Source organism: Petromyzon marinus, chromosome 41 (genome assembly GCF_048934315.1).
Source record: "Petromyzon marinus isolate PM22_M1 ecotype Great Lakes invasive population chromosome 41, UKy_Petmar_22M1.pri1.0, whole genome shotgun sequence".
Lineage (NCBI taxonomy): Eukaryota > Metazoa > Chordata > Hyperoartia > Petromyzontiformes > Petromyzontidae > Petromyzon > Petromyzon marinus.
The window spans coordinates 4,680,465-4,693,211 of NC_133707.1; the positions used below are offsets into that span (position 1 = coordinate 4,680,465).

Genomic DNA, 12,747 nt, shown 5'->3' on the forward strand with positions numbered 1-12,747 from the left:
GCTCCAGTGTGTCCAGGCACCAGCTCCAGCGTGCCCAGGCACCAGCTCTAGTCAGTGTGTCCAGGCACCAGCTCCAGTCAGTGTGTCCAGGCACCAGCTCTAGTCAGTGTGTCCAGGCACTAGCTCAAGGCAGTGTGTCCAGGCACCAGCTCCAGGCAGTGTGTCCAGGCACCAGCTCCAGGCTCGATTGCCACACGTGGCCGCGCGGTGCCCCACGGGAAGCATAGGGGAGAACCAATCAGGACGCGCCATTTCCACTTCGACAAACGCGAGTCGCCCTCAGGGCAGCTCCGCGTGCGTCTCATGGTTTGGGGAGAAGCGAAAAGGCGCCGGAGCTGCCCCGGGGGCTGCGGCGGTAGCGAAAGCTCGCGAGTCGGGGAGCACGTGGGGGAGACGCGGGCCTGTCCACGTGTGGGTGAGTTCGTTATTAAGGAGCTGTAATCGTCTTTAACAATTTAAACTTTATTTGTTTTCCTCGAATGAATTAAAATGCATACCAACCAGTCTCGATCCACTGCTGGATTATCCGGTCGTAGATTCGTTTGGTTGTTGTGCGTCTCGGTGCGGGCTTGGTGAAGATGAGTTGAGCTGGGATCCCGGCCCGGGTTCGATTCCCGCTCACGGCCACCACCGACGCCAGTGATGATTAATATGAACAGGAACCTGGGTGGACTCGGCCATAAATGGGTACTGTACTTGTGTGCATACCTTACCATTGGGGGATACAAAGGCGGCCGGGCGGTGGTGCTTGGCCACCCACCGCCCATCGTGCGCCGTGCCGGCCTTCATAGGTGCTCGCTAACAGCACTTGCCCCTACAGTCTGTTAAAGGCGATACGGGGGGGATCCTTTAGTTGTGTCGAGTGTTTCCAGCAGTGATGATCAATCAGTACAATGCCGTCTAGATGTCTTGTGACCCGACCACTCCGTAGACTTCTCAAGAAACCATTTTCGTTAAAGGTTGAAAAACAAATGAATATGCAAAGGAGGAGGCGGTGGGGGGGGCGGGTAAAGTAAAGTTTTGGGGTCAATTAATTGTGGGATCACAAGACATCTGGACCACCCTGTACATCGCTCACCGCTGGTGTTGTTATTCCTGGGGTTATTCGCCCCGCAACGTTGACTCGTGAATGCCCCTTGGCTTTGTCCAGGAAGCCTCGCCCAGATTCGTTTTCAGGCAGGGGTCACGACGCATCCGGGGGGAGGTTTATTACCAAATAATTGAAATGAGCAATTAAAGTGGAGGCAAGGGAACTCCGTTCTGCGTCTCCGGGTAATACTGCAAACATGGTTCGGGCCATCGACCAGTTGGATTCCGAGATTCATATCAGGATTTCTTTAAAGCAGGAAGACTTTTGGTGACTGCAGGAATCCGTACTCTTTGGTCATCACGTTAGGTAGGTTTTATTTTTCCTACCTCCGTGACTTGACCGAAAGAACCAAAGAGTATGGACTCTAAACTAAACTTACTTTATTTTACCAGGTTAGGCCCATTGAGCTATGTTAGCTCTTTTCAGAAGCGACCTGGCCATCATAAATGATAGCTCAACGAAGTGGCTTATCACGTGGACATCTATAGCAGCCAAACACTCTTAACGCATGTTGTTGATTCTAAATGTGGAGGAAAAAAAAACGGAGGACGCGGAGACAAAAAAAATTAACGTGACCACGAGAAGAGAAACACGCAAACTCCAAATATACAGCAGCAGCAGGCGTCAGGGTCGGGATCGAACCCACGAACCTCCCGCGTACCAGGCGAGGTAGTTAACATCTCATGGCCACCGTGGCGTCCCTTGTTTTGACCTCGCGAGTTGCACCAGCGGAGTCGCGTGAAACGGAGCCTGCCGGATTAAGACCGAGACGTCGTGTTGTCTTTTATAATGTTTCCCTATCTACGTGACTTCACCGAAAGAACCGGAGAGCATGGATACCTGCAGTCACGAAAGCTTCAAATCAAGATTTAACCAGATGTTGGTGGCAAGAGCACTCCCCACCTAACAGGGCAGGGAGCGGGGACCCCCGTTCATTGCAACTTTTTGCTTTGTGTGTGGGAGGTGACCGGAGAAAGTCCAGCAGCACGCTTCCTAGGGGTGCCACTAACAACAAAAAAACAAATCCACACAGACGGCTTCATAAACCCCACCGCACGCTGCGCTGCCGTTTCCGCATGAACTTCGCGGGCCAGCGGAGGTTGGGGGGTGTTCACGAATCTCGTTGTGGTCCACCAACCCTCGCCTAGAGAGTGCTTGGTCTCCAGGCGTGCATTGCCACCACGTCGACTGTTAGCAACAACGTCGACATCATTCAGTTCACAACAACCGGTTGGATTTGTGCGAGCGCCCTATTGATGGCGTATGCTCTGGACTATGAAGACGCTCCTGAAAGTAAAGACGCGCCCTAAACTTTAGAACGATGTTGAAAAGAAGCGTTTTTTAATAATCGGGAACAGACGGTATTCACTATTGAGTGGCCCCTCCAGGAAGAGGAAGATTATGAGCTCGCTGCTCTGAAATGAAGAGAGATGTCTTCTGGAAGATCATTCTAAACATTTTGGGTGAAATGAAATGTGTGGTGCGCAACACGTGAAAGAAAATAAACAAGTCCATTGGTGCCATTGTGGCCCCAAAGGAAAAACACGTAACCGACGACGTTCTGGGCAATGGACCATCCTCATGGCACGTTATTTTACGTGCCACAAAATTTTTAGGGCTTATAATTTTCCTGTGGCACATAATTTGTATGCGCTATGAAGAAGGGCCATCGCACATGGTCTCTTTTAAAACAGGTTCCTACGGAACGTAATGCAACAACTTCGTGGAGCCATCTCGCTGAAGATGATGATTATTAACGAGGTTAACCCGCCGTTCAAATGTAAAACACTAAATGCTCACGCGCTCCCTTAAAACGTGTGCCTGGGTGACGTTGCAAAGCCATTCTGTTTTGTATTTGTTTCCCGTCAGCGAGATGGCAACTCGTGGATGGCAGGGTGGCCGGGGAGGACGTGGGGGCTTCGGAGACCGGGGCGGTGGAGGTGGCTACCGAGGGAGAGGCGGTGGCGGTGGCTTTGGTGGACGAGGGGGAGGTGGAGGATTCAGAGGGAGGGGTCGTGGAGGATTCAACAACTATGACCAGGGACCACCCGAGGAGGTTATTGGTACGTCGATGGTTCATACGGACACAAATTAACCTTGCGTTCGTTCGGTTCCGCTGCTATTTGAGAGGCTTAAACTGGTGCACTGATTCTTATATTGTAAGGCATATCTCATAATTGTAATTAAACATGCTTTTAATGTTGTGGTCATTAAACATTTGATGAAAGCTGGAAGAGCCCAATGAGTTATGAAGCTCCGTCATATGTCTCCACCCCTCTCGAGCTGCCGGGCAAAGGCAGAAAACACAAATAAATAGCACACATAAATTAAACAATCGTAGATAAACTCAACGGAATCATGCTGTTTTAGAAAAAAAGTTTGCCTGGCTGGCTGACACGCAAGGTGACGTCACCGCGCACAAAGACGTCACCCGTATCCCACAGCGTTTAGCCGGGGCCGTGCGTCGTGCTGTCGTCATGCCTGCTCCCCCACCCCCCACCTCCACCCCTCCACCCCGGCTGCGTATCCCACGCCGCGGGCAGTACGAGCTCCAAAGACAACAACCAAAATTTACATCCATTCCACAATTCCTTCGGGCGCTGCAATCTTTATGCTAACTACGTATCGGGGAGAAGTGTTGCCGCTCTCGCCCCCCTGCCAACCCCCCCCCCCCCGCGTATTTACCAAAAATGCTTCCTTTGCCCGAACAGAAGTGGGACATTATATGCACCCGTGTGAAGATGACCTTGTCGTCAAGTGCACCACGCACGAGAACAAGGTGCCCTACTTCAACGCCCCCATCTACCTGGAGAACAAGGAGCAAGTGGGCAAGGTGGACGAGATCTTCGGGCAGCTGCGGGATTTCGTATCCTTTATTTGATTTGTCGTGTTCCATTGCCGTCGGCCGACTGACGCCTGCGCTCGCTGGCCCACGCTGCGACCGCTCTTGCGCTACCGGTACAGGGACAGAGGCCATCGATCAACGAGGAACCTCTCGTGCTCAAAGAGGAAAAAAAAAAACTGGGCATTGCAATGATTGAGATGAGATGTGCGGTGCAAGGCGCTTTGAGTTCCAAGGCATTTAAGCGAGCCTCACCGTCTTAACTATACATGCAGTGGCTTATCCGTATATTTTTGTGTGTGTGGATGACTCATTGCGAAGTGGTTCACATAGCCAACACAGAGTGCGCTGTCGAGGATGTTTGTGTATGTGTGGTGTTCCTTAATCCGGCGGGGAGAGATCGTGCAGTGGTTAGCACACTGCCACAAACCCGACGACCCGTGTTCGTTTCCTGCTCGCAAACAATAATCGCGGTTTATTTTCATCGGTCTTGGGCCTCCCCTGGGTCAACTCGGCCTTGAATGAATACCTGGAGCTGTGTAATGATCAGCACTGGGGGAGACAAAGGCGGTCGGGCGTGGGTGCTGGCCACCCACCCCCTCGTGTGCCGTGCCTGCCTTCGCAAGTTACTCGCTGACAGCGCTTGCCCCAATAGTCTGTTAAGGCTACACGGGGGATCTTTGTCGTTGTCTTCCTTAATTTGCGCTGCAGTATTTCTCCGTCAAACTGTCGCAGAACATGAAGGCAAATTCCTTCAACAAGCTTCAGAAGGTGAGCGTTCAATCCTTCCGGCGCCGTCTCGTGCTGAGTCATTTGAGAGTCGTGCCCACATGCTCATTCATGTATTTTCCACAATTGTTGTACGGATCTGAAAAGCTGGTCTTTTGTTTATTTAGAACACGCATGTTTTTGTATTTTTTAACCATTTGTAAAATTGTAATGTCGAAGGCAGTGTCATTATACAAAATCCTCAATTTCGTAGTTTAGACTTATTTCGGTGGAACTTACAGCACGTGCATTATAAGCGTTAAATATAACTTTGCAATGGATATAAGACATCGTGCCAGGCTTGCACTGAGCGAACAGTTGCTCGGAGCACTTTGAAGCAGTCTTTACTCTTCCAAACGGATGTACGGCGAGGCACAAAACAACACTACAGTAATGATGTGTACGCATCTAAAAGTGACGTGCACAATTACCAAGTTATACAGAACTGACATCGCAATCAGCGGAACGCCGAGTAAATTTGCATCGTATCGCGGCAAAACTAGAACGTGCCAAACTATTTTTTCATTTTACCGGGTAATGCCACACTGACCTGGCCACAAATGATAGCTCAACGAAGTGGCTTATCACGTGGAAATGTATGTCGCCCAAATACTATAAATGCACATTGATTCTAAATGTGAAGGGAAAATCCGGAAGACCCGGAGAAAAATTCACGCAACCACGGGGAGAGAGGCGCGCAAACTCCAAATATACGACAGGCGTCAGGGTCGGGATCGAACCACACAAACTCCTGTATACCGGCCGATGTAGTTAACATGTCGGCACCAAGGCACCCTGACGATGCCCGATAGCGCCTGCTATGGGAATCCACGTGGCGGCATGCGCCCCACTGTGGCAGGTGACGTGCCGTGACGCGTGCCGGCGTGTGTGTGTCGTCCCCTTCCCCCTCCACCCCCCTCGCTCTGATAGCTCTTCATCGATCCGGCCAAGCTGCTGCCTCTGCAGCGCTTCCTCCCGCGACCGGGGGGCGAGCGCGGAGCGCGGGGAGGTGCCGGCAGTGGCCGAGGCTTCAGAGGCGGTCGGGGAGGAGGCCGAGGAGGAGGTGAGAGTCGGGACCTTCACTCCGGCGACTGTCGCTTCACACTCGCGTCGTGGTGTTTCATTTTTTTATCGATCTGCTTCTCAATGATAACGATTCGTATGTGTGTGTGTGTACAGTCTGTTCCTCCTGTAAGGTGAATTGGATATAACACGATTTAATGTATTTGGGAACACGTGTTTTTTTTTTTATAATGCGGATTGCATAGAACGCAATTGAGTGAACGGAACTACGTCGCAGCGCTAGTCGGAATAAGCGGTTTGCAGGGCTGCCTCGGCGTCACGTCACACAGGGCGGGATGCTGCTGGATGCTTCTAGATGCCACCCACGCCCCTCAGTCTTTGCTCGGCCTGTGTACGCATCTCGCGTATTATCGCGGACCGTGCTTTAACCAATATATATTGTTTATTATAACGCAATTTTTCCATAATGCGGTGTTCTTCAGGAACGCAACTATGGCCATGTTATAGGAGAACAGACTGTATGTATGTTGAACTTCTTTCACACCATGCGTAGCCAACCGTGATAATCGGAGGCACGGGGATTTGCATTTACAGGGCACTCGGTCCACCTCCTTATCACTCTGCTGTTACTCCTAGCATGGTTACTGTGTCCCATGGTTACTGTGTCCCATGGTTACTGTGTCCCGTGGTTACTGTGTCCCGTGGTTACTGTGTCCCGTGGTTACTGTGTCCCGTGGTTACTGTGTCCCGTGAGCAATGGCGATGGAACAACAAACACTGAAAGCCATTTGCTGAATTCGCAAATACCAGAATAAACGGCAGTGTATGAATAAGTTCTAAGACGAGATAAAAAAATGTCCACAAACTCGGAGAGATCCTGATATCCAATAAGAGGGAGAGGAACATTACATATATCAATTGGGCAACATTCCGGGCAATGGCCCTCCATCACAGCTGCTGCCGGGTGGATGACTGCAGCAGCCTTAACGCGGCCCACTGTTAAGTGAGAAATCAATGCGGCGCGACCGAACGTCGCTCATCGTTCTCCCGGTCTCCGGAGCAGCAACGCAAGCCGCTGTCGTTGTCGGAGTGCCTTTGGGGTGCCGCATGCGATCATCACCGCGTCGCGCGGCTTTGCCGTTTCCGCCCCCCCCCCCCTCTCCGCCCGTCGTGTTCGTCGCTAGCAGGTGGCTTCCGCGGGCGAGGCCGTGGTGGCGGTGGCGGAGGCTTCCGTGGCGGCGGACGCGGTGGATTCGGGGGCGGCCGAGGGTTCCGGGGTAAGTTGTGACGGGCGAAGTTTCGACGTCCGTCGTACGCGAGCGCGCGCTGTACACGCTCGCTCGCGTTGTAGCGGCAGCGCTCGGTGCAGTGCTGCGCCGTTGTGTGGACCCGCCGCTGCACTCGTCCCCGTCCCGCGTCCCGTCGTGCAAGAGGCCGTGCGTAACGGTTGCGGCTTCGGTTGGCCGCTCGTGGTCGCGCTCCGGTCGACGGTCGTCGTAGTCACCATCGTGCTCTCGACGGCTTTTGTTGAGACGCCGTGAACTAAAAAAAAATACGAAAGCTCGAAGCTCTCGTTGATAAACACTTTCGGCGCTGATATGATGAAGGTTAATAAACGCCGGTGGCAAGTCGGCGCCGCGTAAGGCCCGTGACCACGCCAACCGTGTGCTCGGAGCGCTCTTTCGTGGCACTGGTTGTTGCCGTTGATGTATTCTCTTTGCAAAGCACCTTTGTCGCTAACTGCGTAACCCTGAAACGAGAAATACAGCAATACACCGATTTACGTCTTCCGCATTTTACGCCGTTTCTCAAATTCGCCATCGCTTGATTATTAACACCGCTACCCGATTTGCTTCACCTCGACCCCCACACTCACGTCGCTTCTCAGCCTTCGCCTCCGCCTACCACCTCGTAAATCGCTTTTATTGCCGTTTCAATATTCGTCGTCGCACCTTTGAGGAAACTCATCCCCGACGCAAACTGCTGTATTGCTGTATATCAGAGTATCAGAGGCGACGTTTCCGGCAACTTCCCTTCCTCGTAGGCATACAAAATAGGGCAGAGCGCATCATCGGAGTGAAAGACCCAACGCAGAAGATTCCCCGAGTTTGATCTTCCACGAAGCTCGTGGTCCACCCTAAACTGCATCCACACAAACTATGGCAGATGCGGATAGCTGATGCTCAAAAACTGAAGTAGTGTGCTACTGTGGTTATCCAGAACAGGCCGTACAACGTATAACGGCGCAGTGCACCGATCCACAAATAGGAAGGAGGCATCACGGCGATGATGTACTACTCCGCTGGCTCCTGACGCGGTTATCTGTGCTGACCACCTGAATGTGAGATTGTAGCCGTTGCTCGGCATCATCAGCTGTATGAAAGGAAGACGATGAGAGTGTGAGACTGCACTTGTTTCACGACCATGTTTTTTTAAGCGGGCATATGAAGTTACACTAATAGTTGTTCCCGAGTAACAGACAAAACACCCTTTAACAATCAAAACGCGTTGACTAAGAAATAAACTCATTTTTAAATAAATAGAAAATATTGCTGGCGCATTGCATTGTGGGAAGATGAGGCACTCCTGGGGCCAGTTGCCACCTCCGTAGGAGGAGATCAACTGCCCCCACGATTCCTAATGGTGGATACATCTTGAGAATTGTTGTACGCACGTGCAGTAGAATCCCCTCTTAATGACGCTTATCGGTTCCACGAAACCGGTCGTTAAGTGATTTTGGTCGTTGAGCGAGTGTAGGAAATGCACGTTCAAGGCCTTAATTCGTTCTGATAGCATCGAAAGTTAACCCTTTGTCACCCAAAAAACATTCTTTTTAATAGTTAAACAATGGATATTAATGCATAAAGATACTGACAACATTATAAACACAATAGTATAAAAAATAAACATGGTTAATCAATGCGTTTAATTTATAATAACTGTACCTAAAACAGCCCATTGTTAACAGGGGAATGGTCGCTAAGCGAACACATTGGGCTCTATGGGGGCACTACACTGCTATACACTACACTATACACTACGCTCTACACTATACACTACGCTCTACACTACGCTGTACACTATACACTACACTACTATACACTACGCTCTACACTATACACTACACTTTACACTACACTCTACACTACTAAACACTACGCTCTACACTATACACTACGCTCTACACTACACTATACACTACACTACTATACTCTACACTATACACTACGCTATACACTACGCTCTACACTATACACTACACTATACTATACACTACGCTCTACACTACACTATACACTACGCTCTACACTACACTATACACTACGCTCTACACTACGCTCTACACTACACTACTATACACTACGCACTACACTATACACTACTATACACTACGCTCTACACTATACACTACGCTCTACACTACGCTCTACACTACACTCTACACTACGCTGTACACTATACACTACGCTCTACACTACACTATACACTACGCTCTACACTACACTACTATACACTACGCACTACACTATACACTACACTACTATACACTACGCTCTACACTATACACTACACTATATACTACACTACTGTACACTACACAGTGGGCTCTGGAGGCCCGTCGTTAAGCGATTAGTCGTTAACGGGTGTTCGTTAAGAGGGGATCTTTTGTATATGACACTAGAATAAAACTAAAGCTAAAATGAGTTGAGGTTTGTCTTGCACTGTTTCCGATCTACTGAGCAGTTTTAGTCCTGGCCTGGTATACAGGAGGTCGTGGGTTCGATCCTGACCCTGATGCCTGCTGTATATTTGGAGTTTGCGGTGTCTCTCCCCGTGGTGGCGTGAATTTTTGTTATCCGGGCCCTCCAGTTTTTCCCTCCAGATTTTAGAATCAACGTGTATTTGGCTGCTGTAAATGTCCACGTGATAAGCCGCTTCATTATCATTTGTGGCCAGGTCGCTTCTGAAAAAGCGCGATAATAGCTCAGCGGGTCCTTACCCGGAACAATAACACAAAATTGTTTTTAGTTTTAATCGTTTTCGTTAATATTTTACTCATCTGAATCTTTTAATTTCTTTTCCAGGCGGAAGTCGAGGAAGATAAAGCGGACCCACGCACATCAGGGAGAGGGTGGGGGGGGGGGGCACATCGCCGCCTCTGCTCCCGCCCGACTTCGTGGCCTGCAGCCCTCCCCTCCTCCCTCTTCGCTTTTCCCCCCCGTCGACCGCCACCGTTGGCGTTCGGCGAGTCCTTGCCGTGACACGGTGGGGGAGGGGGGGATGGTCTCTCGCTCCTCCGACCTCTTGTCGACGAGCGAACGAACGTTCACACGGGGGCCCGAGGTGGTTTTGTTTTTTAACGTGTTGAGGTTGCCGCGACCGTTTGACCCCCGCCCTACCCCGCCCCGGAAACTGCCGCGCGCATCTTAAATTAAGTATCGTGCCGTGTATAAATATTCTTGCTCATCGCCGTCACAGAATGCTCTCCTATCCATTTACTGCGAACTTTAAACCAACAATAAAAATAAATCGTGATGTTTTGAACCTTTTGTTTGCCTTTAACAGTGCCGAACTTGTAAATTAGAGCATCCTTTTTCTGTCTGTATATACTTTAGCGGCAGTGCTCGAAGCTACCCGGATGTGACAGCCGAAACGACCGAGTTCAGATAAGCAGAGGGTTCCTTTGACGCACTGCCTGTGCTGCGTTCGTCCGTGTCTGAGCAGCTTTAGTGGGTGATTTTCCCCATCGTGTACCCGTGGTGCGATTCACTGGTAGCAACATGCCTATACCACCACACCCGTCGTGTTGCTGTGGCCATCGACCAGACTTTCAATCCAGAGGTTGCCGCTTCGATTCAGTCTCTCGGCACGGCAGTTTGAAACGATTAGCGCGAGTTTATTAAAATCTGCACCCCCCCCCATCAAGATCTGTCCACCCAACAGCATAAATGGATTCACCATGTTTTAGTGGGGTAAAGTGTGGGTGTACTACCTTCTCTTCCAAGACCTCTTGCCTGAGTAGAAGAGTAGGCCAGAATATATCCACAAGGTGGGGGGGGGGGGGGCGGTGCTCCAGAGCCTCCCTCTGACGACGGAGGGCCTCCTATCCTAATAAAGAATTTTTAAAAAAACAATGAGGCCTCCTATCCTGCCAGCAGTGATATAGGTAGGGGGAAGGCTGCACCTTTACCAGCGTCTTAAGTCACCGGTTCTTAACTTTTTCTGCAGCCTGCACCCCTTTGGTTCTCAATCGTAAAAACAAATGTATAATGTTAATACACACAGGTTTGATCAAACTAAGTAGTTGCGCTTGCGTGCCCGCGCGTAATTCGTGTTTTTAATGATGATTTACCTTTTGAAAAAATCTGACCATGTTTCACACACCACCAGAAAGAGCATCTCGCACCCCCAGGAGGTGTTTGCACCCCAGGTTAAGAACCACCACTGCGGCTTGGTGGTGGGTGACCTGTGGGCCGCGTGAGTCCCGTTGAGCCCTTCCTCGCGATGCCTCTTGGTCTCGGCGTGTCGCTAGGGGGGTGATGCGTGGGGTCCCGATTAGCGCCCACACACAATGTCAGGCTTGCGGCCGCACCGAGGTGAAGGAGGGATGCTCGTGTGGCCCACCGACTCGTCTGGGTTGCCCCTCGGATGTGTTTAATGGCTTCACCCCGTTCCCGATGACGTACGTGCGTATATTTGGCACTCCCCTCGTATGTGTACGTCATCGGTGTTTCTTTTTTCGATGACGTGCGTTTACGTCATTGGAACGAAATCGTAAGTAAAAGGACACGCGGGAAGGGGCGTGTGGCACAGTTTGTCGCCGGCTATCGTAGAGTGGCGGTCGTGTCGCGGTTCTCTGCGGGTGAGTGCAGTGTCTTGAAAAGCAGCGGCGCTATGCTTCTCTAAAATTATCGCTCGCCAGTTGCGCGTTCCGAGGTTTGGCGGTGAACGGGACACCCACGCTGCAACTTGCAGGCGTCTCATAACGGGAAAGGTTTAATTTTTACGAGTAGGTGAGCAGGATGGGTATTCAGAGAGCTGGAACCTGGTGGTCCGCATGTGCAGATGTTTCTGCTGTTCGGAGCAAATTGTATCTTCGTTTCTTGGCACACTTTTTTATTCGGTACATGAACACAACGGTGCTGGAAAAATCCAACTTTTTCAAGGTCCCCTCCTTTCATCCATTGCATTTCCATGCCCCTCTCAAGGTAGCCGTGCATCGCCTTCAGGTTTTCTTTTTTTTGTTGGAAAGTGGAGAGGGCGAATGTTATTTTAATCTTTTGAAATAAAAGAATCACAAAAGGTGATGCGTTTCCGTGGTCGTGAGCAATGGGGTGACGGCGATTCTCCATTAACGACTTGCACTGTGGACATTCCACATTGCCATGCCGGGGCCAGTCACAATCAGACCAGCACTGCTAACGTCCTACAAAGCGATACTTGCTTTATTAAACCTCCCCTCCCACCCCGAAAGGGATTTCAACTTAGAATTTTTTTCTGATGGCAAAGCAAATACGTACGCTAACGACAATGCCACCTGGTCGAAATGTAAACATTGCCCTACCGAACAGAATAATATTTATCCTGGATAAATCCGATTAACTATGAAGCTTTCTTGTCACATACCCAGTAGGGTCAGGTAAGCAAGTTGCAACGCTAAAAGTGTAAAATATAGAAAATATGAGCAAGTCACCATAAATAAATCAAGGATATAACGAGAAGCTGTGGTGGTGGTGATGATGACGGTCGGACAGCGGCGAAACTCCCTGGCGAGCTCGGCGCTCTCTGCTCCGCCACGTGTCGGGAAAAACTTCGCCGGCAGCGTGGAGGGAAGGGCGCTTGAGATCACCGTCGAGTCTACCCCCCCAAAACATGTGGAACGTTTGGCCGCGGTTGGAAACGTTAGAACAACGTTGGCCCAACATCCCACGTTGACTTAGATGGGGCTGACTCGGTTCGCGGCGTAACCTTCCTGGAGTCCGCCTCCCGCCGGTAAAGTCTAAGTTCGCGGTAGACACCGCGG

General features: G+C 50.6%; 1 protein-coding gene across 2 annotated transcripts; it reads left to right on the forward strand.

The window, feature by feature from the left end:
• The first annotated feature begins 257 nt into the window (after positions 1-257).
• GAR1 (GAR1 ribonucleoprotein) lies at positions 258-12,029 on the forward strand. Of its 2 annotated transcripts, none has more exons than XM_032969076.2 (7): positions 258-415; positions 2,960-3,153; positions 3,802-3,956; positions 4,644-4,703; positions 5,631-5,763; positions 6,908-7,000; positions 9,809-12,029. In XM_032969076.2, the coding sequence occupies exons 2-7, from the start codon at positions 2,964-2,966 to the stop codon at positions 9,826-9,828; spliced, it is 651 nt and encodes a 216-aa protein (XP_032824967.2). In that variant the 5' UTR covers positions 258-415; positions 2,960-2,963; the 3' UTR covers positions 9,829-12,029. The 2 variants fall into 2 exon arrangements, with proteins under 2 accessions (XP_032824967.2, XP_032824968.2); XM_032969077.2 differs by having other exon boundaries at positions 6,911-7,000.
• The last annotated feature ends 718 nt before the right edge of the window (positions 12,030-12,747 follow it).

Coding starts and splice junctions, on each gene's coding strand:
- GAR1 (XM_032969076.2), top strand. CDS start 2,964: ATGGCAACTCGTGGATGGCAGGGTGGCCGGGGAGGACGTGGGGGCTTC. Junction 3,154..3,801: donor ACCACCCGAGGAGGTTATTG/GTACGTCGATGG, acceptor TTGCCCGAACAG/AAGTGGGACATTATATGCAC. Junction 7,001..9,808: donor GGGCGGCCGAGGGTTCCGGG/GTAAGTTGTGAC, acceptor TTTCTTTTCCAG/GCGGAAGTCGAGGAAGATAA.